The sequence below is a fragment of the Nannobrachium achirus genome (genome assembly GCF_963921795.1).
Source record: "Nannobrachium achirus genome assembly, chromosome: 4".
Taxonomy (NCBI): Eukaryota; Metazoa; Chordata; class Actinopteri; order Myctophiformes; family Myctophidae; genus Nannobrachium; species Nannobrachium achirus.
In genome coordinates, this window is record NC_137813.1 from 36982372 (window position 1) to 37007450 (window position 25079).

A 25079-nucleotide genomic window follows, 5' to 3' on the forward strand; every position below is an offset into this window, starting at 1 on the left:
AAATAATTTGGGGACCTTGGGGTACTTGGGGTCCCGACCCCAAGTTTGAGAACCACTGGCGTAGAGTTAACTGTGTACGCAGTAAAATCCTTAATTCATTCATTCATTCGTTCTGATTTGTAACCCTTATGGGTCCATTTCGTTAAGTTTGTACAATCTCAGAGTTAGATTAACACTCGGGAGTTTACAGTGGAGGAGAAGGGACTGGTCAGCTGAATACTAAATATAGAGCCAGCCCATATGCTATGAGTGAGTCAGAGCAGAGCTCATCTGGAGAGTTGAGGGCCGCAGTGACCACACTGACAGAACAAGACAGGGTCTAATAACGGCATAGCTCCCATGTGGATCCTGGATGTCCTGTGTCCAGCCCATGTGGATCCTGGATGTCCTGTGTCCAGTATGTGACGTCAGTCATCCATGACGTATCTATGATACAGTTTATGACTCCAGATGTTCAGGTTTCAGCCCGACCCGACCCCCATTGACTTTCACTAAGATTAAAGTTAAATATTCAACACAATAAATGATGTGAAGAAATGTGGCACTGGTTGGTCTAGTGCAGGGGTGCCCACACTTTTTTGACTTCAGAGCTACTTTTAGAATGACCAGCTCAACATGGTCTACACACCCCAAAGAAAATAATTACCCGAGGGGGCTTTGGAATAGCGACACTGCAGCAATACATAGGACAAACTCACTGACTTGAAATGGGAAATAGTGGGGGGGGGGGGGGGGGGAGTCTTCATTCCATTCTGTATGGAAGTGGTTTTTGGGTTCTTTGTAATGCTAGTGACTCTTGAAAACAAATCATTGCATTGAGGGGTTTGTGAAGCTGACAAGCCCTTCTTGATGTCAATCAAGTCACCTTAATTCAAGAGATTCAAGAGGGGTTTTGTGGGCTTTATATTTTTTAGGGGCATGTCAAGTGGTCTACCTGCACAGCCTTTGTAATCTACTGGTAGATCACGATCTACCTTTTGGGCACCCCTGGTCTAGTGGTTTGCGAGATTTGTCCCGGACAAACAAACAGACCATCTTCTAGACCAGTGGTTCTCAACCTTTTCAGGACTTGACCCAGAAAATAGTCATATTTTAACTGGGGACCCCCCCCCCCACCCTGACGAGCACTAAGAGTTCAGGAACTACATTTTAAATAACACGGTTCTATTGTGAAAATAGCAGATCTACATGCTCACAACGCCTCGCAAGAGCATGTAGATCGGCTATTTTCACAATTTCTGCCATATTTGACAATATGGCCAATGTTTAATTTTGTATTTTACAGGCATTAAAGGGTCTTAAAAGTGTAAATTTAGAACTGTGCAGATACCATATAGACGTATACTGTGTTGGTTTGTTTACTGTTGAGTGAGAAAACAATGTTGAACATTAAGTCATTCATCTGGGGACCCCCCAATATAATTTGGGGACCCCCCTGGGTGTCCCGACCCACACGTTCTACCACTGTTTTAGAAAGCTTGCTTCCGAACAGAACCCTCACCGTAGGTCGATGAATTAAGCGGAATGTTATGGCTGGATGGACAGACGAATGCAGTGACAGAATATACTGCAGTACAGGGTTCCCCAATTAGTTTTCCCCAAGGGCCGAATCATGTCTAGGGTACCAAGCCGAGGGCCACAGCATTGCAGGGGGCGACGGCGGCGTTCCTGCTACTCCAGCGACAGTTCAGATATCGTCGTTGTCGGGTGAAAATCTTGTATGTCCAAAACCGATTGTTTTGAATTTATAATTTTAAAAATTATTTAACTAGTGAAAACAGCCGATCTACAAGCACACAACGCCTCGCGGTGCGAGGCGTTGTGTGCTTGTAGATCTGCTGTTTTCACTACTTTTGTGCAACGGCCTTGTATGATTTCCAAAAGAACGTACAAATTTGGAGACACGAGATGGGTGCTACACTAGAATGTTGCGTGCAGTACTCAACATCAACAGGAGTGCATATGTTACCAACAGGAGCCTGTATGAGGGAATACCAAGGGTAAGCGAGAAAATTGCCACCAGAAGAATGAGACTAGCAGGACACTGCCAAAGACACCAGGAGCTTCCAGCCAGCAAATTGGTACTGTGGGAGCCAACACATGGGCACCGGTCGCGAGGACGTCCCACAAAAACATACGTGGCCGTACTCAAGGAAGACGTAGGGACACAGAACACCAATGAGCTGGCCAGATGTATGGAGAACCGAGATGACTGGAAACAACGATGGAGGGCTCGTCTGAGGACGACCTAGAGAGAGATTTCCACCCTACAACGACGATATACTAGTGTTGTTGCTGCTCTTATACCACCATTATTACTGGGGTTGGTGTGGGCAGACAGTAGCCCCCCACGGGCCGCAAATGGCCCGCGGGCCGCCTATTGGGGAACCCTGCTGTAGTAGCTATGAAAACCAAATGGCAACAGAAGGCATTGGACAGTTGACAGCTCTCTGTGTGGCATGATGTGTCAGGCCTCACCGCCAGTGTCAGCGTCCTGGTAGTTGGGATCCAGACCCTTGTCTAAGAACTTTCCCATCTTGTCCACAGAGCTGGTTTGGATGTAGTCCATGAACTTCTTGAGGCTGGCCTGCGGGAGGAGGATGAGTACAGAATGCTGCATTACAGAGAGACCAGACAGCTCTGTCTGGGACGGAGTGCTACGTTCAGCACAGCACGGCACAGTACAGCACGGACTGACACCGAACAGCACGCGGCGAAGCACTGCTCCAGGGAGCAGTGGACACATGCACCCTGTAAAAGCTGGAGTGTTTCTTTAAAGTGGCACGAAACCCTAAAGGCTGATTTTGTTGTTTGTTTTCCGGTTGAGGTTAAAACCTACAGAAGAGTAAAGCTCTAGACCAGGGGTCTTTGTTGTCTATAACAGGGGGTCCAGGACCCCTAAGGGTTCCTCAGAGTTACTACAGGGGGTCCTCCAAATCGTCCAATCCTTTTGATATTAACAACTTCTTGAACCCTAGTGTCCATATTCTGAGATCTTTAGCCAAAAATAGCAGATCTACAAGCTCACAACGCCTTGCACTGCAAGGCGTTGTGAGCTTGTAGATTCGCTATTTTCGGAAAAGAGGTTTGTAGAGGGGAAAAAGAGCCAGCAAGAGCAGACTAAGTACAGAGTAAAAGGTCAAGTTTATTAGGTAATGATGGCTCAAGTGGTTAAATATCTGAAAACACAAATTGACATGAATCCAAAATAAACTGATGATTGTGCTGTCAAACGATTAAACTATATGGAATCTATGAAAAAGGTTTTGGGGGTCCCTGCTTCATCTCTCTCTCAACTAAGGAGAACGTTGAAGACCCCTGCTCTAGACCAGAGTGTGACACATCAGTTCCCTGGTATGTAAGCATTGCAGCTACAGCTAATCAAATTAATAATCATGTGTTAGATTTAGGTGTACCAATGTGTATCAAGCACTGACAATACTGTTACTCTCTATGTTTGCACACCCAATGACTGTAGGTACGTCTAAATCTAACACATTCATGGTTTATTTTATTAGCTGCTGGATTGCTTACTATAGCCTGCCCTGTTTTGACCCTTCTGCTGTTTTTAACCTGTATGAAAACAAACTACAAAATCATTTGAGGGTTTCATGCCCCTTTGAGTGTGCAAATGTAACAAAATGCACCCATAAGGGTCCAATTATTATTACATTTTATATTATAAATGTAAGCTGTACGGTATAAATGGATAAATTAACACTGACGCACACGCACGCACGCGCACGCACACACACACACACACACACACACACACACACACACGCACACGCACACGCACACGCACACGCACACGCACACACACACACACACACACACACACACACACACACACACATGCTAATCACATTGCACCAATGCACTATTACTGCATGACCTCAATCTGCAACTCACCGCTGGGACAAAAACTAGAGAGAAGCCTGGTGGAAAATGAGAGCTGATACCTTGGTGTGCAGTTTAGCCAGCTGTTTCTCATCTAGATTGGTCTGTTTGTAGACCCTGGTCTTGTATCGGAACTGCAGCAGAAAGAGGACAGAATGAGACAGAAAGAGAGATGAGAGGGAGAACACTTCTTAATGGGGCCAGCCCTTTTATTGTATGCTCAAGTTATTTCTAGTAGGCAAGTTGGAAACTGCCCCCCTGTTTGACTGAAGACAGGAAAAGGAGTGCGACTGTGCAGGTTTAGAAGAATATCATGAAGCAAGACACCACAGCCAAAATGTCCAAAATTGTATAAGTTCCTAAATGTTCCTACCTGTACAAAAGACATGACAAAAAAGTACAACCTTGAACCTTGAACCTGTTATTTTAAATCCCATTAGGCTATACCTTTCCGGGGTTATCATGGCCTAGGGAACTAGCTGAACCAACAACTTCATTAACATATGAAGTCCTGTTAGATATGGCCTTAATATTGATGACATCAGGGAACTCCATATATGGGCATAAAAGGGATTCTGTTAGTGTGACATCACAGTGAAGCCAGAGTGTGACACTGAAATGACAGTGATATCAGAGCATGATGTCAGAGCGACAAACCCATAGAACCACAGTGTAAGGCGTTAATGATATACATACATACATACATGCATACATACATACGTTCGCTGAGATATCTCAACAATATCCAGATCCGTCATACATCAACCTCAACAACGTGACTTCTGGTCCGGACTCGCTATGCGGTGCAGAAAACAACAGCGCTTTAAGCTCTCCGCTTTAATCCTGGTTGTTCTCTCGCTTGTGGCCTATTTGGCCAGCATCATCGGCGGGGAAAAGATGATGGACGAATCAGGCCGACGTGGGCTTGCACCTGATGCACCTGGCGGTGGCCCACTGACACCTGTGACGCAACCTTCCACCACGTACCCTTACATCATCGATGAGACGGGCAAATGTCCGGAGGGTAAGGAAGCGCCGTACCTGGTGCAGCTGATAACCGTTGAGGCTCATCAAGTCGACCGCCGAGAGGCCATAAGACAGTCGTGGGGCAATGAGAGCCTGGAGCTCCTCCCTCCGGGCAGGCAGCCAGTGGTCCGGCTGTTCCTGCTAGGGGCGTGAAGGCGGGCGAGCAGCAGAGAGCCCTGGAGTCAGAGAGCCTGAGACACCATGATATCATTCAGCAGGACTTCCAGGACAGCTACGACAATCTCACTCTGAAGACACTGATGGGCCTGAATTGGGTGACCACGCATTGCCCGCGGGCCAGCTTCGTCCTGAAGACCGACAGCGACCTGTTCATTAACACCAAGTACCTCGTCGACAAGTTGCTCAGACTGAAGCCAGGAGTGGAGAACTTCATCACGGGTAACATCTACAGGGGCACCAGGCCGATCCGAGACAAGAGCAACAAGTGGTACGTGTCCGAAGAGGAGTACCCTGGCCACACGTACCCCGCCTACCTCTCTGGGGGCGCTTACGTGTTTTCTGGAGACCTAGCGGCAAAGATCTACAACGCCTCTCTGAGTGTTCCCAGCTTCAGATTTGAGGACGTGCATGTGGGCATGAGCCTGGTTGAGCTGGGGGTGGAGCCCACGCCGTCCCTGCCAGACGAGTTCAACATGTACCGAGTGCCCTGGTCGTACTACAGGTACAGTCGTCTGGTCGCCTCCCACAGGGTGTCTCCCAACGACATGCTGGACTTCTGGACCCGCCTGCAGCAGGACCCGGAGCCGGAGGACCAGCGGGACCAGCATTACCGGGCCATTTAATGCTAATTTCACTGCGGCCGTGTCAGTCAACTCCGCTCCAACAGAGTAGACGTGCTAAGTTGAGAGTGTGCACTGGTCTGTGTTGCAGACAGACAGATAACATGTTCGCCAACTTTATACCGTCGGTCCCCGCAGATAATGACCATAAGGGGACGCTGGCCGTGTGAGGGCCTGTTTATTGTGAGCCCCACAACAGAGCAAACCTTTTCCTTTTTAAAATGAAGCTCACACAGACAAGGTTGTGCACAGTTGATACGGCAGAATTCCATTATCGTGACTTCCGTATGGAAGATAGAATGTTGGGCAAACAAGCCAAGAAGAATCGTGGTCGAGAGCCCAGCAGATCTTGTCTGAAGTGCATGGCTGCCATTACAGAAAGTGAGAGCGAGATCCTGGCATGGATAGATATGTCAATCACTGAGTTGAATAAAATAATAGATTCAGTGCGGAAGGATATGGAGAAGCATGAGACCTGTGTAAACGACTTGGAGGCAGGACCTAAGCACCTATTCAGACCGGATAGTCGATAATATCGGCTATCCATATTATCCATATAATGGAGAACGAACTAGGCCTGCTAAAAGCTGAAATCGCTGCACTATGCCTGAAATCAGATGATATGGCTGAAGGGTTACATTGAATCCATTGAATTCCAATTGCACTTTTCCCCCATTGAAAATCTGGTTTCCATCAATTTCCAATGGCAGCGGAAAAGTTTATCTGGTGAAAATAAAGTAATATAGTTCCCCAGAATTACAGTGTGTTGAGCTTGGGGCAACAACACTAATAATAATGCTCAGACTGTACCTCCAAATACGGAACACCTTTCTCAAAGGACTGTGGATACTCTCTGAGCAGCCTCTCCTCCTCCAGGAACTTGGCGTCGTGTCCGTCCGTGGCGGGCTGGAACAGGCCGTAGTTCAGCACGTCTCGCAGCGACTCGGTCAGAGAGCACAGCACCTGCTGCTTGGCCTTCCACACTGTGGCATCTGGGTTGAAACGCAAACATTTCTGCAGGAGACATGAAAACCAATGACAGGTCATTATACACAGTCAAAAAGTTCATTACTATATAGCAAGGGTCTTCAACAGGGGGTCCGGGGCCCCTAGGGCAGTGTTTCTCAACCTTTTTTCTGCATGGGCACACTTTTCATGTTCCAAGAATCCATGGGCACACGAACATTATACGGGGTGTAAATATCGTCAATGTCGGGAAGAAACCTTGTATTTCCAAGTTTCAAATTTTTACGATTCTTCGCAAAGTAAAGCGAAAGCCCTGTTTCATCATACAAGGCTGTCGCACAACAGTAGTGAAAACAGCAGATCTACAAGCACGTGCTTGTAGATCGGCTGTTTTCACTAGTTTAAATCATTTTTAAAATGATACATACAATACTGGCTTTCAAGCAGTTTCAAGGGGCACACTTGACCCTTCTCAGGAGCACACCAAAGGTCCCCAGGCACAGTGGTTGAGAAACACTGCCCTAGGGGGTCCTCGGAGTTACAACAGAGGGTCCTCCAAATCTTTGTGTGATAGAAACTTTTTTTCTCCTTTCTTATATTAACCACCTGAACCCTAGCATTCATATCTGAGAACTTTAGCCAAAAATAGAAGATCTTGTATATCGGCTATTTTCACCAAAGAGGTTTGGTGTAGAGGGGAAAAAGAGCACACTAAGTACAGAGTGAAAGCTAAGGTCAAGTTTATAAATATTGATGGTTCAAGTGGTTAAATATCTGAAAATACAAACTGACATGAATCCAAAATACACAGATGATTGTGCAGTTAAACGATGAAACTATTATGGAATCTATGAAAAGGTTGTGGGGGTCCCTGCTTCATCTCTCTCCCAACTAAGGGGTCCTTGGCCTGAAAACATTGAAGACCCCTGCTATATAGTATAAAGGGAAAAAATATATATATATTTAAACATATAGGCCTATCATGTTTTCATAATGAGGTGTAAAGTTAGCATCAGTTCCATTGAGTAGTTGAGTCTCTTCACTAGCTGCAACAGCACATTGATGCAATACACCTGCTGGACCAGCAGGGGGAGACAGCAACAGAACAGTGGGGTGGTGGACCCTGGTATTCTCATTATGTCAGAGAGATATGGGGCATCATGAATGGTAGTGTGGTACAACCACAACCACATCATGTGCCATGGGCTCATGAATGGGAAAACACATGAGAAGAACACAAAGTTGTGTTAAGGGAATGTTGTGTTATGCACAGACTGATGGCTAGTTTTAGGCATTTATTTCTCACATTGAAATAAAAGCTGCCTACAACAGGGGTCTTCAACAGGGGGTCCGGGACCCCTAGGGGGTCCTCAGAGTTACTACAGGGGTTCCTCCAAATCTTTGTGTGAGAGAAAAAAAAAGAAAAAGAAAATCTGTTTTATAGCCAGATTCTTAACCAAATTCAGAGAACTTTAGCCAAAAATAGAAGATCTACTAGTGCGAGGCGTTGTGAGCTTGTAGGCTATTTTTGGTAAAGAGGTTTGGTGTAGAGGGGAGTAGTATTGACGGTTCAAGTGGTTAAATATCTGTCCATGCTTCATCTCTCTCTCAACTAAGGGGTCCTTGGCCTGAAAACGTTGAAGACCCCTGGCCTACAACTCTATTTTTTCTGCATGCTAATGACTAAGGTGTCAGCTTGAAGAGAGTGTAACCTGGCATTGGTGTATTTCTAAAGACCTTTAGTGATCCTCAGCACCTGAGCTGATCTAGAGCCCTATAAGAGCAACTGTTTTGTGATGGTCTGACGACAGTCCCAGGACCGAAACGTTTTCTGATTTCACTATGAGCACTGAGCACTTTATGAGCATTTAAAATAGAATAAATTATATTTTCTTAGTCATCATCCTTAATATCTTATGCAGCGAGCAAGTCTTTCTCTGCCAGTCTTCCTTTCTATTTCTAAAGACACAGCCAAAGAACTGTACTTGTCTTTTTGTCTATATAATATATTGGTTCTGGATGTGGCCCTCACATCTAGTTTTAATTTAGTTTGGTTTAGTTTAGTTTAGTTTAGTTTAGTTTAGTTTAGTTTAGTTTAGTTTATTTATCACTTACATACATTTATACAAGTCATACATCCACATAGTCATTGTTACAGGTGATAAAAAGGAATAGTCTGAAGCTGAAAGCTTATGGTTGCCTATCCTATGTATTCATGGAGTAAAATACATTGATTAGTTATAGAAGTGTTTAAAATTCAAGGATACATCGGCCTAATAGCAGCTATAATAAAAGAAAGAAGAAAAGGACTAGTCTAAAGTTCCAGCCACTATACGGCACGACATATAGTCAGATATATCTGATATAGAAATGGGGACTTTATCAGAGTACTGTTGTACCTGTCTGCATGTTGTGCCCATACATGGAGATCTCTGTATCTGTCTGAGTGTCTGTCTACCTGTGTGTCTTTCATACCCATATATGGAGATCTCTGTATCTGGCGTCTACCTTGTCACTTTTGTGCCCATATATGGAGATCTCTATCAGTATATGCCCATATATGGGCATATCGGTTGGATCAGCAGTTCTGGACAACTGGATATCTATATATGCCTGTATGGACAATTGGACATGGCGGATCTGGACATTGCATATCCAAACTACCGGACGGCGGGCACTGCACTCCCTTGAGTCCTTGCCGATGCAGGTCAGACCTGTGACCATGTACATCCGGATCTCCATATATGCCTATGGTTGTCTGAGTCATAGTGACATGCCTATATATGGCGTATCGTGGTTTGTTTATATGTCTGAGTCAGAGCGACTTGGCCGTAGTCCTGCCTATACGGGCGTATTAGATTTGTTTAATGGTTGAGTCAAGTGACGTAGGAGGAACTGTGTGTGTGTGTGTGTGTGTGTGTACTGTACAATATATATATATATATATATATATATATATATATATATATATATATATATATATATAAAGTGTATATTTACACACACAGTATATAATGGATGATGGGCTGGTCCACTGACCTTGAGGCCACAGTGTGATTGGTCCATCTAGACTAGAGGACAGTTGCGGTTCTGTCTCTTGCATGGATGTTTCCCTCTAGCTATACGGGTTTTACCCTGCACTCACTTATTGTTTCATAATCTCCCTTTGACTGGCACACATGTGCTATCTGTGCGTGCGTGCGTGCGTGCGTGCGTGCGTGCGTGCGCGCGCGCGCGTGCGTGTGTGTGTGCGTGCGTGCGTGCATTCGCGAGCGTGTGCGCGTGTGCACGCGTGCACGTGTCTGACACAATGGAAGAGATAAAGCCGACATGAGGTTTTGTGCAGAGGAGTAAAACGCTTTCCTTTTATTTTGCTCAGTCTCTCCGTTTGCGCACAGCCAACCCATTCACTATGGCAACCAGTTCATTAGTGGAGCAAGCTGCTTGTTGCCATAGAGACATCCCTGTGTTCCCTTGGAGACGCGGGGACTATGGGCAGGAATGCGCACATCACAATTGTGTGTGTGTGTGTGTGTGCGTGTGCTAGCTACAGTAGCTGTGTGTGTGCGTGTACGTGTGCTAGCTACAGTAGCAGTAGTGATGTGTGTGCACGTGTACGTGTGCTAGCTACAGCAGCAGTGTGCGTGCGTGCGTGCGTGTGTGCGTGCGTGCGTGCGTGCGTGCGTGCGTGTGTGTGTGTGTGTGTGCGTGTACGTGTGCTAGCTACAGCAGCAGTGTGTGTGTGTGTGTGTGTGTGTGTGTGTGTGTGTGTGTGTGTGTGCACGTGTACGTGTGCTAGCTACAGTAGCAGATGAGAGAGGTGGAGTCAGTGGGAAGAAGACTATCAGTTAATCAGTATGATATAAGAGAATAAAAGCCCAGTTCAGTCTTCGTCACTCGACGATGCCGCGCATCAAAAGCAAGCAGACCTACAAGCTCAGAGCGCGAGAGCTTGTAGGTCTGCTATTTTCTGAGTATAAATTAGGCTTAAGAGAGAGAGTTAAGAGAGAGGTAGGGAGGGGGGTTACAATAGGTGTCTGTGGGCAATCGATTACGTTGCACACATACAGTACACTCACTTCAAACACATTACACCAACAACATAGGCCAACAATTGCAGTGAAACGCCTGCATTTCCCACTCAGCAGGATCCAGTCAAAAGGATGGAGAATGAAGCCCAATTTATACTCCTTCGTACGGCTGTGATGCACCACGAAAACAGCAGCTCAACAAGCTCACTACGCCGTTGCAAGCGAGATGCGCAGTGAGCTTGTTGATCTGCTATTTTTGATACCATCATACAGTGGAGCATGAATTAAGCATGACGCACACACAAGCTGAAAGGAATCTGCAATCACACTGTGGGCGAGGGGGGGGGGGGGTGTACAGATACAGTACAATGCACAAAGAATATTCACATAATCACTCTAATTATTGTTTTAATGACTATAAAAAGTGGGTAAACTGGCTAACGGTAATCACTGTCTGTAAATGTAATGACTGTAATTCTGCAGTCATTCTAAAAGGCTCTACAAATGTTTGTTTTAACCAGAGGGGAGTTCTTCTCACTACGCTGGACTGTGAGCAGCTGAGCAAGCTGCTGATCGATCTGTCTGCCTCCAGGAATGGCACTGGCCTTTATGATGGATCCCTGACTCTAATTGGCCAGCCAATTAGGTTTGTCACAGATCCCTCATTCCTGGTAAAGGGCGTAATTGGTCCTGAAGACAAAACAGAGCCCACCCATCCACCAAAGCCCCCCCCTACACATACATGAGCAAGCATGCACAAACTGTAAACAGTCTCTGCCAAAGACGTCATTGGACGTCTTTTTCCCAGGGCCCACCCCGCCAAAGGATGTCTTTTGTTTTTAGTTTTCTTCAGGTTAGCGAGGAGCTCCATCTAGTGTAAAACTATTGCAGTCACGTAATAAGTAAGCCTTGCTGAGCCATGAGGCCCATAAGGCAGAAACCTATCTCCTGTTTCTGTAGTGTGAGGCAGCTTGGTGTGCAAATACACCCCCCTGACTGACCCAGCCGGGGATTGAACCCTGACCCCCCAGTCTCAGGGTGGACACTCTAACCGCGAGGCCATTGAGCTGGTTGGTATTGCAGTTACAGTCACCCAGATTTCCAAGGGATCAAGTGATCGCAAGATTCCCTCCCCCGTCTGCTTCCTGTATTTTGGTTTTGGGGAAACGCCTCTGTCTGTGGTCTGTTCTTTTCCATAGTATTTATGTCCAGGCGTGCTAAGTTCAATGGCGAATAACTGCAGAGCGCACAGGCCAAATGGAGAGAGAAAAACGGAAGCACAGAGATAACCTCTGTCTTTACCAACGATCGGGGGATCGATCATACTGGAGATAAATATTCTGTGACTTGAAAAAGTGAGAAAAACTGAAAATCGTCGGCAGAATGGGCTTAAAATGTATTTACTCTGGCAGATGAACTCTTGTACAGTACCTGCTGCTACAGTACTTCTTGTTTTTAGTTTTTTACCTCACCTGTACACTTGATGCTAATGTTTCTAAAAGGATATGTACACTGCTACACGCCTTTATAATGAATCTTACATTCTAAACACCATGTACAAACCTGTTGCTACATTACACACTCTCTGCATGATATTATGTAAACTATATGTCTCGATTAATGATTATTGTCTCCGCCAGGCCTATTTTTGCATAACAATTCTTTTTTACATTACACCTACGGATGTTGTCCAAACAACACACAAATCGGTACACAGTATCTCTATAGTCATGATGTGATTAAGACGGATCTGTCAGATTATTCATATTTCATATACTCTACTACCTGACCTGACGGAGACCTGTGCTCCAAGGAGCACATGTTTCTAGTTTGACCAGTTTCTATCGTGGGTTCTCATTTTTTTCTTATCTCTCCTGCTCTGACTCTACGTTTATGCTCTATCTCTTCTCACAGAAACTACAAAATGATGGAGCACGGACCTCTTTCTTTAAAACTGTGATGAGACAATAAAGCTATTTCAGGTCTCACATCATCGTTGTCGGGTGAAAACCTTGTATGTCCAAACTGCATTTTTCATTTTAAAAATGATTCAAACTAGTGAAAACAGCCGATCTACAAGCACACAACGCCTCGCTTTGCGACGGCCTTGTGCGACGGCCTTGTACGATGAAGCAGGGCTTTACTTTGCGAAAGAACATACAAATTTTAAACTTGGAGATAGAGGTTTCCACCCGATAACGACGATATGTTACACGGCTCCCAGTGAGGGGAAGCTCTCGATTATCTCTCGTTGATACTACAGACACTGTAATGACAGCTGCTAAGCCATCTTCTCACACTGCTCTGTAATGGCCGGTCATTGGAAATCAAATGAAGAAATTACAACAAAAGAATAAATGATTTTCCCCGGGACATAATTTCTTTTTTTTTGTGTCCATCTCCTGTATCATCATCATAACACGGACAGAAAATTGTCTCGGTTCTGCAATCTGTGATCACATCCCATTCTCCCCCTCATGCCCACTCCGGCCTATCTTTATTTTACCCTGTTTATCATCAGCTTGCTGTCTCCATCTTTTTTTTTTTTTTTTTTATGTTTTTTTTATCCCACGGTTTTGCAACCCATTTTTCTCACCCGGTGACTACCTAACCTGTAGTCCTGGTTTCCGCTCTCCCCCTGCCGCGCCAGGGGACATTGGGGAGCACCCGGCTGGCTAGGGGGAGGTAGTATAGAAACCAGGACTACTGCATGTTTTGTGTGAGGGCCTATGCCCAAGGAGACACGGGGAGAAAATGCAAACTCACCACAGAAAGGCCATATCGCCAACCCCACCTAGGGTGTGGGTGCTGATGACGCGGGTGGAGGAACACGCCCCCAGCGCCCACAGATTCTGTCTCCATCTTACTCCTACATCACCATCTGGTTATCTATGAACAAGAAGTTGGATAATTTCTCTCTCTGCCCATCCTTCCGTTCCTCTGGACATTCTGCAGGCCAAGTGCAACGGGACAAGAGGCCTTTAACGAGATCTATGGGGATACCCCCCCTCCCTCTCTTTCTGTCTCTCGTCATTTAGGTCCACTCCTTTCTCCTTCATTTCTTTCTTTAAGACTCTTGCAGCCATTTCCAGTCATCGCCATGTTGTCTTGTGGTAGACATTTTTGTCAGGTCCATTTGGTTCAATTTGTACACTCTCAGAGTTATGTGGGTCCTTTCCTTGCAAATAAAAGGTTTGAGAACCACTAGTACTAGTGGACTCATAATGTGCCATAGTGTCGTAGGAAACCAGTGTCTGAAGAAAGAGACTTGACATTCAGTAATTGGGTCAAAATAAGAACATTATAATGCTGTGTAAAAAAGAAAATCGAAAATATGCCACGGACAAGACCAAGTCTTGCTACGGACACGTTTGTCCATATACAGACATATACATATTGATGACCGCTGGTCGTTTCCATTTCCCTACTCCTCTCTCTATCTCTCTCTCCCCATCTCTTGCCAATTCACAAAGAGGATGAGGACCCTTCCTTCCTTCCGACCCCCAGACCCTCCCACCTCTCTCAACAATCCCCACTTCCCTTTTCAGTTAAACAGTCATGTTCTTGCACTGGTGGCCTATTTCCCATGCCCTCTCCATTCTTCCTTCCCCCCATATCTCCCTCCTTCTTCTTTCTTCTCTGTTCTCTCCTTTCCACCTCTTGCTATGTTTCCATCCTTCTTATCTCAGTCCCTGGTCACCTTTTTTGTTTTACACTTTCATTAGCATTCTACCTCTGAACCTCTCCGGAGAAGCCAGTGTATGGTGGTCAAAGTCAATGTGTTCTCTGAGTGCTTGACAAGTGTCTGTGTAGTGAGCAGAATTCCACTATAGGCACAGAAATGTGTGCGTGCGTGCGTGCGTGCGTGCGTGCGTGCGTGCGTGCGTGCGTGCGTGCGTGCGTGCGTGCGTGCGTGTGCGCGCTCATGTACTGCAGGTGTGCCTGCAGGCGGGCGTGTGTGCGTGCAGCCAGGCGTGTGTGAGAGAAAGAGGGGCGGTGTGAGACTGTGAGAGTGAGAGAAAGGGAGAACATTGCTTTGTCAATTGTCAGGCCAATCCAGCTCAAGGCCTTAAGTAAACATTTTTTGTATTATTATTTCTTCAAAAGAAGTCAAACAGAGATATATTGTTACAGTATATTAATGTTTATTTCTACGCTCTTTGCCATCTCTGTATGTGTGAATGGGTGCATCTTAGGCCAAATTCATACTCTGCAGTACATTGGCATTGCTCGCCAAAAAGACCCCAACTACGGGTCATCGCCATGCTGGCTTGTGGTGGACATTTTTGTAAAGATTACATTTTTGCCACGGACATACAAAATGAGAAGGTAATAATATTACCAGAAATATTAGAGATAGACCTAAATGACCATAACAGGTCTGTAACACTGAGAGTGTACAAATGGAACCTTACGGGTCGATTTGGTTCCATTTGTACACTATCAGTCTTATGGGGGTCTTTGAAAATAAAACATTTGAGAACCACTGGTATACGCCTAATATGCCATAGTGTCTTAGTAGCCTAAATCAGTGTCATGCATATTCAGAAGAAAAACCTGCAGACTGACATTCAGTAATTGGATCTTATGATGAAAATAATTAAATCTAGACAATCTTTGACAAAACCAAGTCTTGCCACGGACACATTTGTCCGTGTACGGCAGGGCAGGAATTTAATGGAGGCCATGAAGGCCATGGCCGCCGTTGCCCCTCAGTTTGGCCTTGTGCCCCTCAAACCAATGACAGTGGCCTTAATGCCCCAGCTGACTGTACCACTTTCTCTTCCGTGAGTCCCCATCTTTAAACAAATCCAGTGACTTTGATTGGTGCAGGGCTGAGCATGGATTCATCAGAATGTAAATACCAATAAGACTCCCTAATCGGGAGATAAGCGACCGTCAGGTCGCAGTGTGATTTTAGGGCAAAATATAGGAGCAGTGTCCAAAAATGTGTTTGAAAAAATCGGCCTGACGGTGGCGCTATATGGGACAGATCCATGTTGATGAGATGAGTGTAGACATACTGTGTACCGATTTGCGTGATTTTAGGGCAAAATCTGTAGGAGCAGTGTCCAAAAATAACCCTAACCCTTAGATTCCCCCCCCCCCCCCCCATTCATAACATTTGTGTTTTTGTTCTGGTTCCTCCCTCATCTCATTAGAACACAATTAACAAGCAATTAGAGTTTATTGAGGGCGAATTAGCTGACATGTAGAACAGGCCTAATGTAGTGGGATTGTAAAGTGATATTACCCAACGCTGGAGCGAGGAAGAGGAGAGAGGAAGATGAAGGGAGGGAGGGTGAAGAAAGGTTTCAGAGAAAGCCAGAGCAATTAACCACTTAAGCCCTATTTTATGCTTACAACAGTGTTGCACAGTGAAAATAAAGTTCTCAATGCATCACGTTGTAGATCTGCCATATTTGCTATTTTTGACACATTTTACCTGTAATGACATACACAAAAAAAGGAAGCTCTTAAAGTTATACCATGTAACTTTTTTTATAAAACAAATCTTAAAATTGTCCTAACTGTTAAATCGCTAAAGTTTTAGAACCCCCACTCTGTTATTTTCAGCTTCTGAAGCCTTCTCTTTATATGTTTTCTATCAGTTGTGAGGGGGGGAGAATTTCCCGGCAAAATGATGTCATCTCCCACATGATACACTACCGGCCAATCACAGCGCCGATCATACACCACCGGCCAATCACAGCGAGTCTTGCTGTCTCTAAAGGAAGTAGCTTCCCTCAGCAACTGTGTTTACATTGGTGAAGGAATCTTGCTTGCTACTCCCTCAATTCTGGTCTAAAAATGATGGGAGTTCCGGTGGTCCGCGGCGACTCCGGCCGAAAAAAGCAATACCGCTACTGACCACTAGTTGAGCAGCTTCCACAGTACAGCTTTAACGTTTTCAAACCAAATCTTAATTTATCTGAGGGGGAAAAGTTGTCCATTTACTTTTTTTTTAACACTTTGCAAGCCACAGGGAGCCCCTTAATATTAAAACCGGAATATACCGGACATCTGAGCAAGGAGTCTCAGCCGCGCCGTCTTTTACCGTACTGGGTCATTAAAAACGAAATAAATGATTTTTATCCGAAAATCGGCGATCGTCTAACCTTCCCTAGAGTCACCACTCGTCCATCGATAGCGCATGGCTCGTCTGACATGAAGCAGAAGTGACGTCAGGTCCATTCCTTCCAGAGGCTTCCCAGCAGCCACCCATTTTCTGTTTATACGTTTGTGCTAGTATAGCAGGAGTGCTAGGGGCTATGCGAGCGAAAATGGTCATATCTACTCTTGAGTCATCCGTGGATTATTTGAGCCGACATTTACGTGAACGGATCGCGCACGCGAAACGCACGGGGATAAGATGCGTCGGCCGAAACCCCCACTCTAAGCAAATGCAGATTGAAGAATTTCACTGGGAACTGTGGTGAGTGAACGGGGATCGCGGTATGGTAATGGGGGATGAAGACCACGTGATATAGCGCTGGATGTCTGGTAAAATGAATGCGGTTCAGATCATAATATAATAATAGAAATTTCACGGCTAATCTACAACAAGCCATTCTATTTCGGCTAGCAAAGTGTTAATATACAGTATATATTGCTTATGCCTTTATTGACAGATTACAGTAGACTGACAGGAAATGGGGAAAGAGAGAAGGGGAGTGACACGCAGCAAAGGTCATCAGGATCGGGAGTCAAACCCGCGACACGCTGTCAGGCTGCATCAGCAGCCTAGGTTCCATTTACTATTGTTTTTGACAAATCCCTAATAACCAATAACCCAATCATCCAGGTTTATTTGGATCCCAGTAATCATATCATAATAATTTTGTAAGCCTCAGTTTCCAGGTGATTGGCATATTGAGGGGTTGATACAGGCGTGGCATATTGCATAATTAATAGATCCTGGGATTGTAATGAGGGCAAAGAGAGATCCAAGTTCCGCATACTAAAAAGTACGGACGGATAAAACGGATATGGAGCTTTCTTTGGGTGAGAAACATACTTGACAGAACATTATTGATCAAACATTTGTATTTCTGACTATTTAAACCACAGATTAAAGCCTGAACTCAACTGGATCTTTAAACTTTGATGCTGATAAATAGGGAGTGATTAATAATTAATGTTGGATTTAAAGCACAGACACAAAGGTACACACACACCCACACACACAGAGACACGCACGCACGCACGCACGCACGCACGCACGCACGCACAAAAACGTTTTTTAATAAAAAGCTGATCTACATTACAAGCTCCCAATGGGTTATTATATCACAACGTGTTGTGAGCTTGTAGATTAGCTATTTTTGCTGAACATGAACAGTTGGACACAAGATTTTCGGCCCGCCAGCGATCATGCGCTCATAATGTATACAGATCAATAATAAATCACACAGAAAGGAAGTTGTGTTGAGCAGGGGATTAATAGTGCATCAGAATATACAGCACTTTTAAATATGGGCACGCACGCGCACACACTCACAGGCGCGCACACACACTCACGCACGCACGCACGCACGCACGCACGCACGCACGCACGCACGCACAGAGCTTACATTACCAGAGGTGGTACAGTACATCAACTTCATCAGCTAATGGAATGAAGAACCTGGAAGCTCTCTGGAATGTGGTCTTCTCTTGACCAATTACAAAGGTTCAGCTTTAATCTACCAGAGATAGATAGGCTACCTCTCTCTCTCTCTCTCTCTCTCTCTCTCTCTCTCTCTCTCTCTCTCTCTCTCTCTCTGGATATCTGTACTCCCATTCTCTGTTGTCCCTTGGGTGACATCATGCACACACGCACGCACGCACGCACGCGCACGCACGCACGCACGCACGCACGCACGCACGCACGCACGCAAACACACACACACACACACACACACACACACACACCTACACACACACACACACACACACACACAGACCACAGGCCCCACCAATACCCCTGACTCCTGTGCTTCCTAATTCAATTATCAGCACGATCAAGTCACATCTGATGATTCATTAGGACATGACACTCATCAGAGCACTGCAGAGGAGAGCAGAGGAAGAAAGAAAACAAGAAAGGATAAAATATCATGGCGCCTGGCAACTGAATCAAGCAGTGGTAGATTGCCCAGTTCCTCGAATGTGGGACAGTTGGCAGTTCTGGAGTGAGCGTAACTTCTGCCAGTCGAGCCAACGTGATTTATTTATTAATTTTTTTCCCCTTTCTCTTTTAGATTTAGAATAGCAAATTATTATTTTATTGACCCCCCCCCCCCTTATCCCTCACAAATTACAGTAGTTGTTGTGCCAATGAATCCTCCCCACACATTTCTGTGTTGCCATCATTATATTACCTTTCAGTGAGTGACCTTTTAGTGAGGTGAGGAGCCCCTACCCACTCCTCCCATTCTACATCCCCCGCTGACAGATGCCACCCCAGGCCGTAGGAGTGCAGGCAGTGCAGCGACTGGCTTCCTTCTCGAAAAACTCAGCCTTATAGTTTATATTATAGAGTATAGACCCTCGATAGTTCTGTGCAGCGATAGATAGTTTTGGCATCTGTTCTATTCAGACAAACCCCTTGCAGCAGCAACATGAAAGATGCAATTGGAAATTGCAAGTGTGGTTGCCGTTACACGAGTCACACTTGCAAATATCTATCTCTGTGTCTGTCATTTTGTCTCTATTTGAGGGTGTGTGCTAAACTATTCAATCCTTGTCCTTTTTATGCACATATATGAAGATCCCTGATGTCATCAATATGAAGCCCATATCTTGGAATGCCCATATATGGACATATTGTGTCAGTCTCAAGTGATGTCAGACATTTATGATGTCAGCCATCTCCATATTTGGGAAAAGTTATTTTCTTAATTGTGTGTGTCTCTCTCTCCATATATGGAGCTGACTATCATCATCTGGTGCACCGTTATGAAGATCACAACACTGACCTCATCAAACCCTTGATATCCATACATGGAGACGACTGGCCAATACCTCTACATCTGACATCACAAACTGCAGATATGGATATACTGTAGCTCCATATATGGATATGGATATATAAGTCAATGAGTAAAAAATTAATTCACTAATAAATTAATATCAATTAAACTACAAAACTTTTCTCCACAGAAAATGATTCCGCACGATTTCCGATGAAGCCAGTCGATTTGACATATGGCACGAGTGTGTGGCGCAACAACTGTGGGAGGAGTAGCGCGCCAAACTTTTGGTCACTCTTGAATAATAAAGTCGGACAAGCACTAAAAGATGCCCACGAGGCCTGAAATGTCATCATTTTATGGCCAAGGCCACTTGGCCTTTGGTGGTGAACATTTTTTGGGGGCACAAAGTCCAAATGTCAGGGCAGGAAGGCCATCAATAAAACAATGATTGTAAGTCCACTGACCCAGAGTCAATGGACTCTGATCCAAATATTATACTTTTACTCCACTACAATTATTTGAAAGGTTTAGTTACTAGTTACTTTGTAGATTTAGGTTATTATTACAATACTTACATTAGTCTCTCTCTCTCTACCCAAAAGGGTACTTGTATTCGGTACAGATTGATTTAACATGAATAGGTAGGTAGGTATACTCACTCAGTAATCATTTGGTCGGAGCGCTCAATACATCTAAAGCCTGCAGGGAGCGATCTATTAATATATTGCCATTAATAGGCAAATGGTCCAGTGTGAGCTCCAGGCGGCTCATATACCAGCAGCAGTGGTGCTAGCTCGACAGGTGGTTATAGGACAAATGCAGTCAGTGTTCGTCTCTGGTGGTTCTCTGATTAATAGGCCAACATATCTGCACTCTGATTGAGTTTTAGTCGCCAATATTGCAACAGGTCACTGGTCAAGCCCATGTGGTTAGAAGTTTGAATAAATATCCGTCTCCGCGCTCACTACATCTCATATAGCCTGCAGGGTGGATGATTGCTCTGCAATTGGCTATTCTATTGGAAGAGTCTCTTTTCCCACTGTTTTGCTCAGGTGGACAGGGTTCTGAGGTTAGGTTTAGGCATATTCTCGGTGAGGTTAAGGTCAAGGTTAGGGTTAAGCATAGTGTTTGTGAGGTTAGGGTTTGGTTTAAGGTTAGGGTTAGGCATAGTTATTGTGAAGTTAACCTGGGCGACAGCTGCGACCAACCTATGAAAGAGGTTGTTAGGCCAACCAAGGATAGACTACACCCCACCGCCTGGAGGGACAATTCCTCTGTGACTGGCTAGTCCGTTGTTAGGCCACTCAGCCAGCCACTGCTGTACCTTCACTAAGTCAGTGGTTCTCAACCTGTGGGTCAAGACCCCTAGGGGGATCCCCAGATGATAAGCTTAATGTGTAACATTGTTTTCTCACTCAACAGTAAACAAACCAACATAAAGTTTAAGTGTACTATAGAGGGTATATGCACCTTTCCAAAGAGACAATTTAAGGCCCTTTTAATACCTCTAAAATGACGAATTAAACATTGGCCAAATTGTCAAATATTGGAGGCAGAAATTGTGAAAATAGCCGATCTACATGCTCACAACGCCTCGCAGTTGGTGTTTCACGGTTTGGGACGGAACCCAGAAATCAGGCACCCTGAAAACAAAGAATTTGTCAAGCAGAGGTTTATCACACCTTTTAACAGCGCTTTGTTTTTTTCTTTCTCCTAGTCGTCCCATGCTGATAGCAGGGGCGTCAATTGGGTATGGCAGGGGTATGCAGCTGCCACACCTTGGCTACAGGGGGAAATAATAAAAATGTACTTTTCATCGTGCCTGTTGCTAAGGTATGGCAACATGACTGGTGTCTTGCACGAGCGCCTTCGCGCGCGTGCAAGACACCAGTCATGTTGCCATACCTTACCTTTTTCTGAACTGACGCCACTGGCTGATAGAATTGCTTTAGGATTCAAAATTGTTCCTCAGATACTCTCATTTTGAGCGTAGTCCTTTGTCGTGTCTTTCTCTTACTCTCACTCACTCACTTCTTTTTCTCTCCCCCGCTCCCTCCGTTTCACTTTATCTATGTCTTGCACTTGAGAGAGAGAGCTGGGTCACCTTGAAGGTCTGTCTCTGTCTCGGATCAGACACTTTGCTGACGAGTATTTCACGGTTTTCTATTCTTTTCTGCTGGTAATGCAATTGTGTGTGTGTGTGTGTGTGTGTGTGTGTGTGTGTGTGTGTGTGTGTGTGTGTGTGTGTGTGTGTGTGTGTGTGTGTGTGTGTGTGTGTGTGTGTGTGTGCAAACCTTAAAAACACAATTCTTTGAAGATCAAATGATCACCCATACAGAAATGTGTGCACACCAGTAAAAAGGCAGGGGCAATCGCTCCTTTTCCTCCTGTTTGGTGTAATTAAACGTTAATTAATAACTACTTTTACGTTTAATAACAACAGCTTTGTTTCAACAGGGAAGTGTGCTGTGACTAAAGAACAAGTGGGTGTGGTAGTTAGACATAAGGTTTGTGAAGTCAACTTGTCAGAGCAGCCACACAGAAGCTGTGTGTGTGTGTGTGTGTGTGTGTGTGTGTGCGTGCGTGCGTGCGTGCGTGCGTGCGTGCGTGCGTGCGTGCGTGCGACAACAGGCTGGTGGTCAGGGGCTTGAGGATTTTGGGGTTGTCAGAGTGTAAGGCAAAGCAGCTTGCAACAATAACATATGGCTCAATCTCCTCCATTATAGGCAGTCGATCTATTTGGAGGAGAAGGTGCTATCTGTACAAATAATTTTGGCAATATGGCAGACTGAAGTGTATGACCAATGATTGTGAATACGCTCATGTGTATGTGTTGTCCTGTACATTCTGGGCTTGTTTGGATTCAAGCACTGAGACACATGTTGTTTCGAGTGTGTGGAACATCAGAAGTAACAGAAAAGTATTTGTGCCCCAGTCAGTAATGTGTGTGTGTGTGTGTGTGTGTGTGTGTGTGTGTGTGTGTGTGTGTGTGTGTGTGTGTGTGTGTGTGTGTGTGTGTGTGTGTGTGTGCACGTGCGCGTGCGCTTGTGCGTGTGCGTGTATGTGCGAAGGGGGTGGCTCCAGCAACTGACCGTCTGTTTGATGTCAGGGATGCCAATGCGGAACACCATCATGGAGATGTGGGCGTCGTCAGACTGCACTGAGTTGGAGCTACGCTCCTTCAGTCTCCTCTGCTGCTGCTGCGCCTGCATCTGATTGGCCGGCTGTTGGTGCGCGCCGGGCCCCGGGTTGGACGAATAGGGATTTGCGGTGTGCCCGGGATTCCCGGACCGTATCTGTCTGTCTCCTGTGGTTCGTCCGCCTTTGCCTGATTGCCTGCGCCCCTCGTCCCTGCCTGCCCGCGATAGGCCGCCTCCTCCCCGCCTCACTTCCTCCATCTCTTCATCCTCTCCTTCCTCCTCTCCCTCCAGCTCTCCGTTCTCCTCGTCCTCGCGGTCTTCCTCGTCGCGGTCATCTTCCTCTATCTCCTCCTCCTCCTCCTCCTCCTCCTCTTCCTCATCCTCGGCCCCTGGATAGAGATGTCGGTTGTTCCCCAGCATCCTTTGCTGCTCTTCGTCACTGGAGAGGGGGCTGAATGGCATTGTCATGGCGACAGGGAGGGTGGCACGGGCGGCAAGGGCATCATTTCGGGAGAGACACTGTCAAAAGAGAGCAAACATATTATTATTTATTATTATTATTATTATATCCTTCATTTTCAGTTGGAAAAGTTGGAAAATATACTTCAGAGGTGAGAACTGAATATAAATTCATAATATTTTTTATTATTATTATTATTTGCATCAGTCCAACAGATGGTAGCCCAGTGAAAATATTATGAATATCAGAAAAGTGCATATTGAGTGTTGAACGACGATAAAAACAAACAGTGTGCCCATAAGGGCAAGGATCCATCCCACATAACTCCTGCAAACTCTGGTCACTATGGGAACAGACTAGATATTCTTCATCCTTACTTAAGATTTTCACCACAGAGTGATGGAGTGTGTGTGTGTGTGTGTGTGTGTGTGTGTGTGTGTGTGTGTGTGTGTGTGTGTGTGTGTGTGTGTGTGTGTGTGTGTGTGTGTGTGTGTGTGTGTGTGTTTTATGTATTCAGTTACCTCACACACCTCCATTCAACACATCAAGTAAGTATGGCTTACAATCTAGTTGATGGTAGGATAATGAAATGATTAATTAAGCTACTGTAGCATAATGAAGGCTATCATAAGATATGCTATAGCAGTACAATAAGTGATGGCATGATGGAGCATGCCGACAGAGCAGACATCCAAACTCAGGGACGTGCTGGGCCCCTGATTCAGCCCGGGAAAAAGAGTTGGAGAGGCCCTCATTGCGCGCTATAGAGAGGGATCTCTCTCTATAGCGCTGCTGCTACTCAAAGATTTGACAAGTGACACTGACAAGCCACTGGGCCAATTACATGAGTTATATTTCGTTGTTGTCGGGTGGAAACCTTGTATGTCCAAAACCGTTTGTTTTGTATTTATCATTTTAAAAATGTTTTAAACTCGTAAAAACAGCCGATCTACAAGCACACAGCGCCTCGCGCCGCGAGGCGTTGTGTGCTTGTAGATCGGCTGTTTTCACTACTTTTGTGCGACGGCCTTGTATGATGAAGCAGGGCTTCGCTTTGCAAAAAAAATTACAAATTTGAAACTTGGAGATGCGAGGTTTCTGCCCGACAGTGATGATTTACTTTGTTGGCCACCCAGCCCCCAAAATGGAACGAAGGCCGACATTTGTATTTTTGGAGCTGTGTGAAGCACAGGCTCCCTATACGTGGCCGTGTGGGTCTGTCTGTGTGTCTGTGTGTCTGTCTGTGTGTCTGTATGTAGCCTGTACTTCCTAAACTTCGGCACGCTACTAGTCCCACAGTTTTGCCACCACACACTTGCGCCATATGTCAAATCGACCGGCTTACTCGGGAATCGTGGGCTAGTAACTTGCTAAGAGAAAGGTTCAATAGTTTAATTGATATTAATTTATTAGTGAATTAATTTTCCCCATTGACTTATAATGGGAATCGCAAAAACTCACATTCAATTATTTGTCTCTCGCAAACCATAGGGGCTAGAGTTTCAAGACTTGGAGAGGAGGTTCATAATGATTTCAAGGATTAAATAAAAAATAATTGTGTCATTTGGCCGCATGGTGGCGCCATAACACCCCACTTTACGTTTTGGCCTGTAACTCTTGAACCGTAGGTCGGAAAATTAAAAATATTTTTTCCCTGGATTCCTTGGGTCATGACGCATCTCCCCATATAGGCCACCCCCATTTGCGCCATGATAGATTTTCCGCCATCTTGAATTTTCTCCAAAACACACTTTTTGCTCCTTTTCCTACATATTTTCTTCAAATGTCACAAAAATCGG

The 25079-nt window shown here is 45.2% G+C and overlaps 1 protein-coding gene across 1 annotated transcript in view; it reads right to left on the reverse strand.

The window, feature by feature from the left end:
* Positions 1-23288, reverse strand: part of shank1 (SH3 and multiple ankyrin repeat domains 1) — a gene marked incomplete at both ends in the record, with an annotated part of 76111 nt that extends 52823 nt beyond the window's left edge. Inside the window, 4 exon segments of the mRNA XM_080723267.1 lie at positions 2479-2587; positions 3963-4034; positions 6537-6740; positions 22773-23288. Of these exon segments, the coding sequence (XP_080579393.1) occupies positions 2479-2587; positions 3963-4034; positions 6537-6740; positions 22773-23288 (901 nt within the window).
* Positions 23289-25079: the final 1791 nt, after the last annotated feature.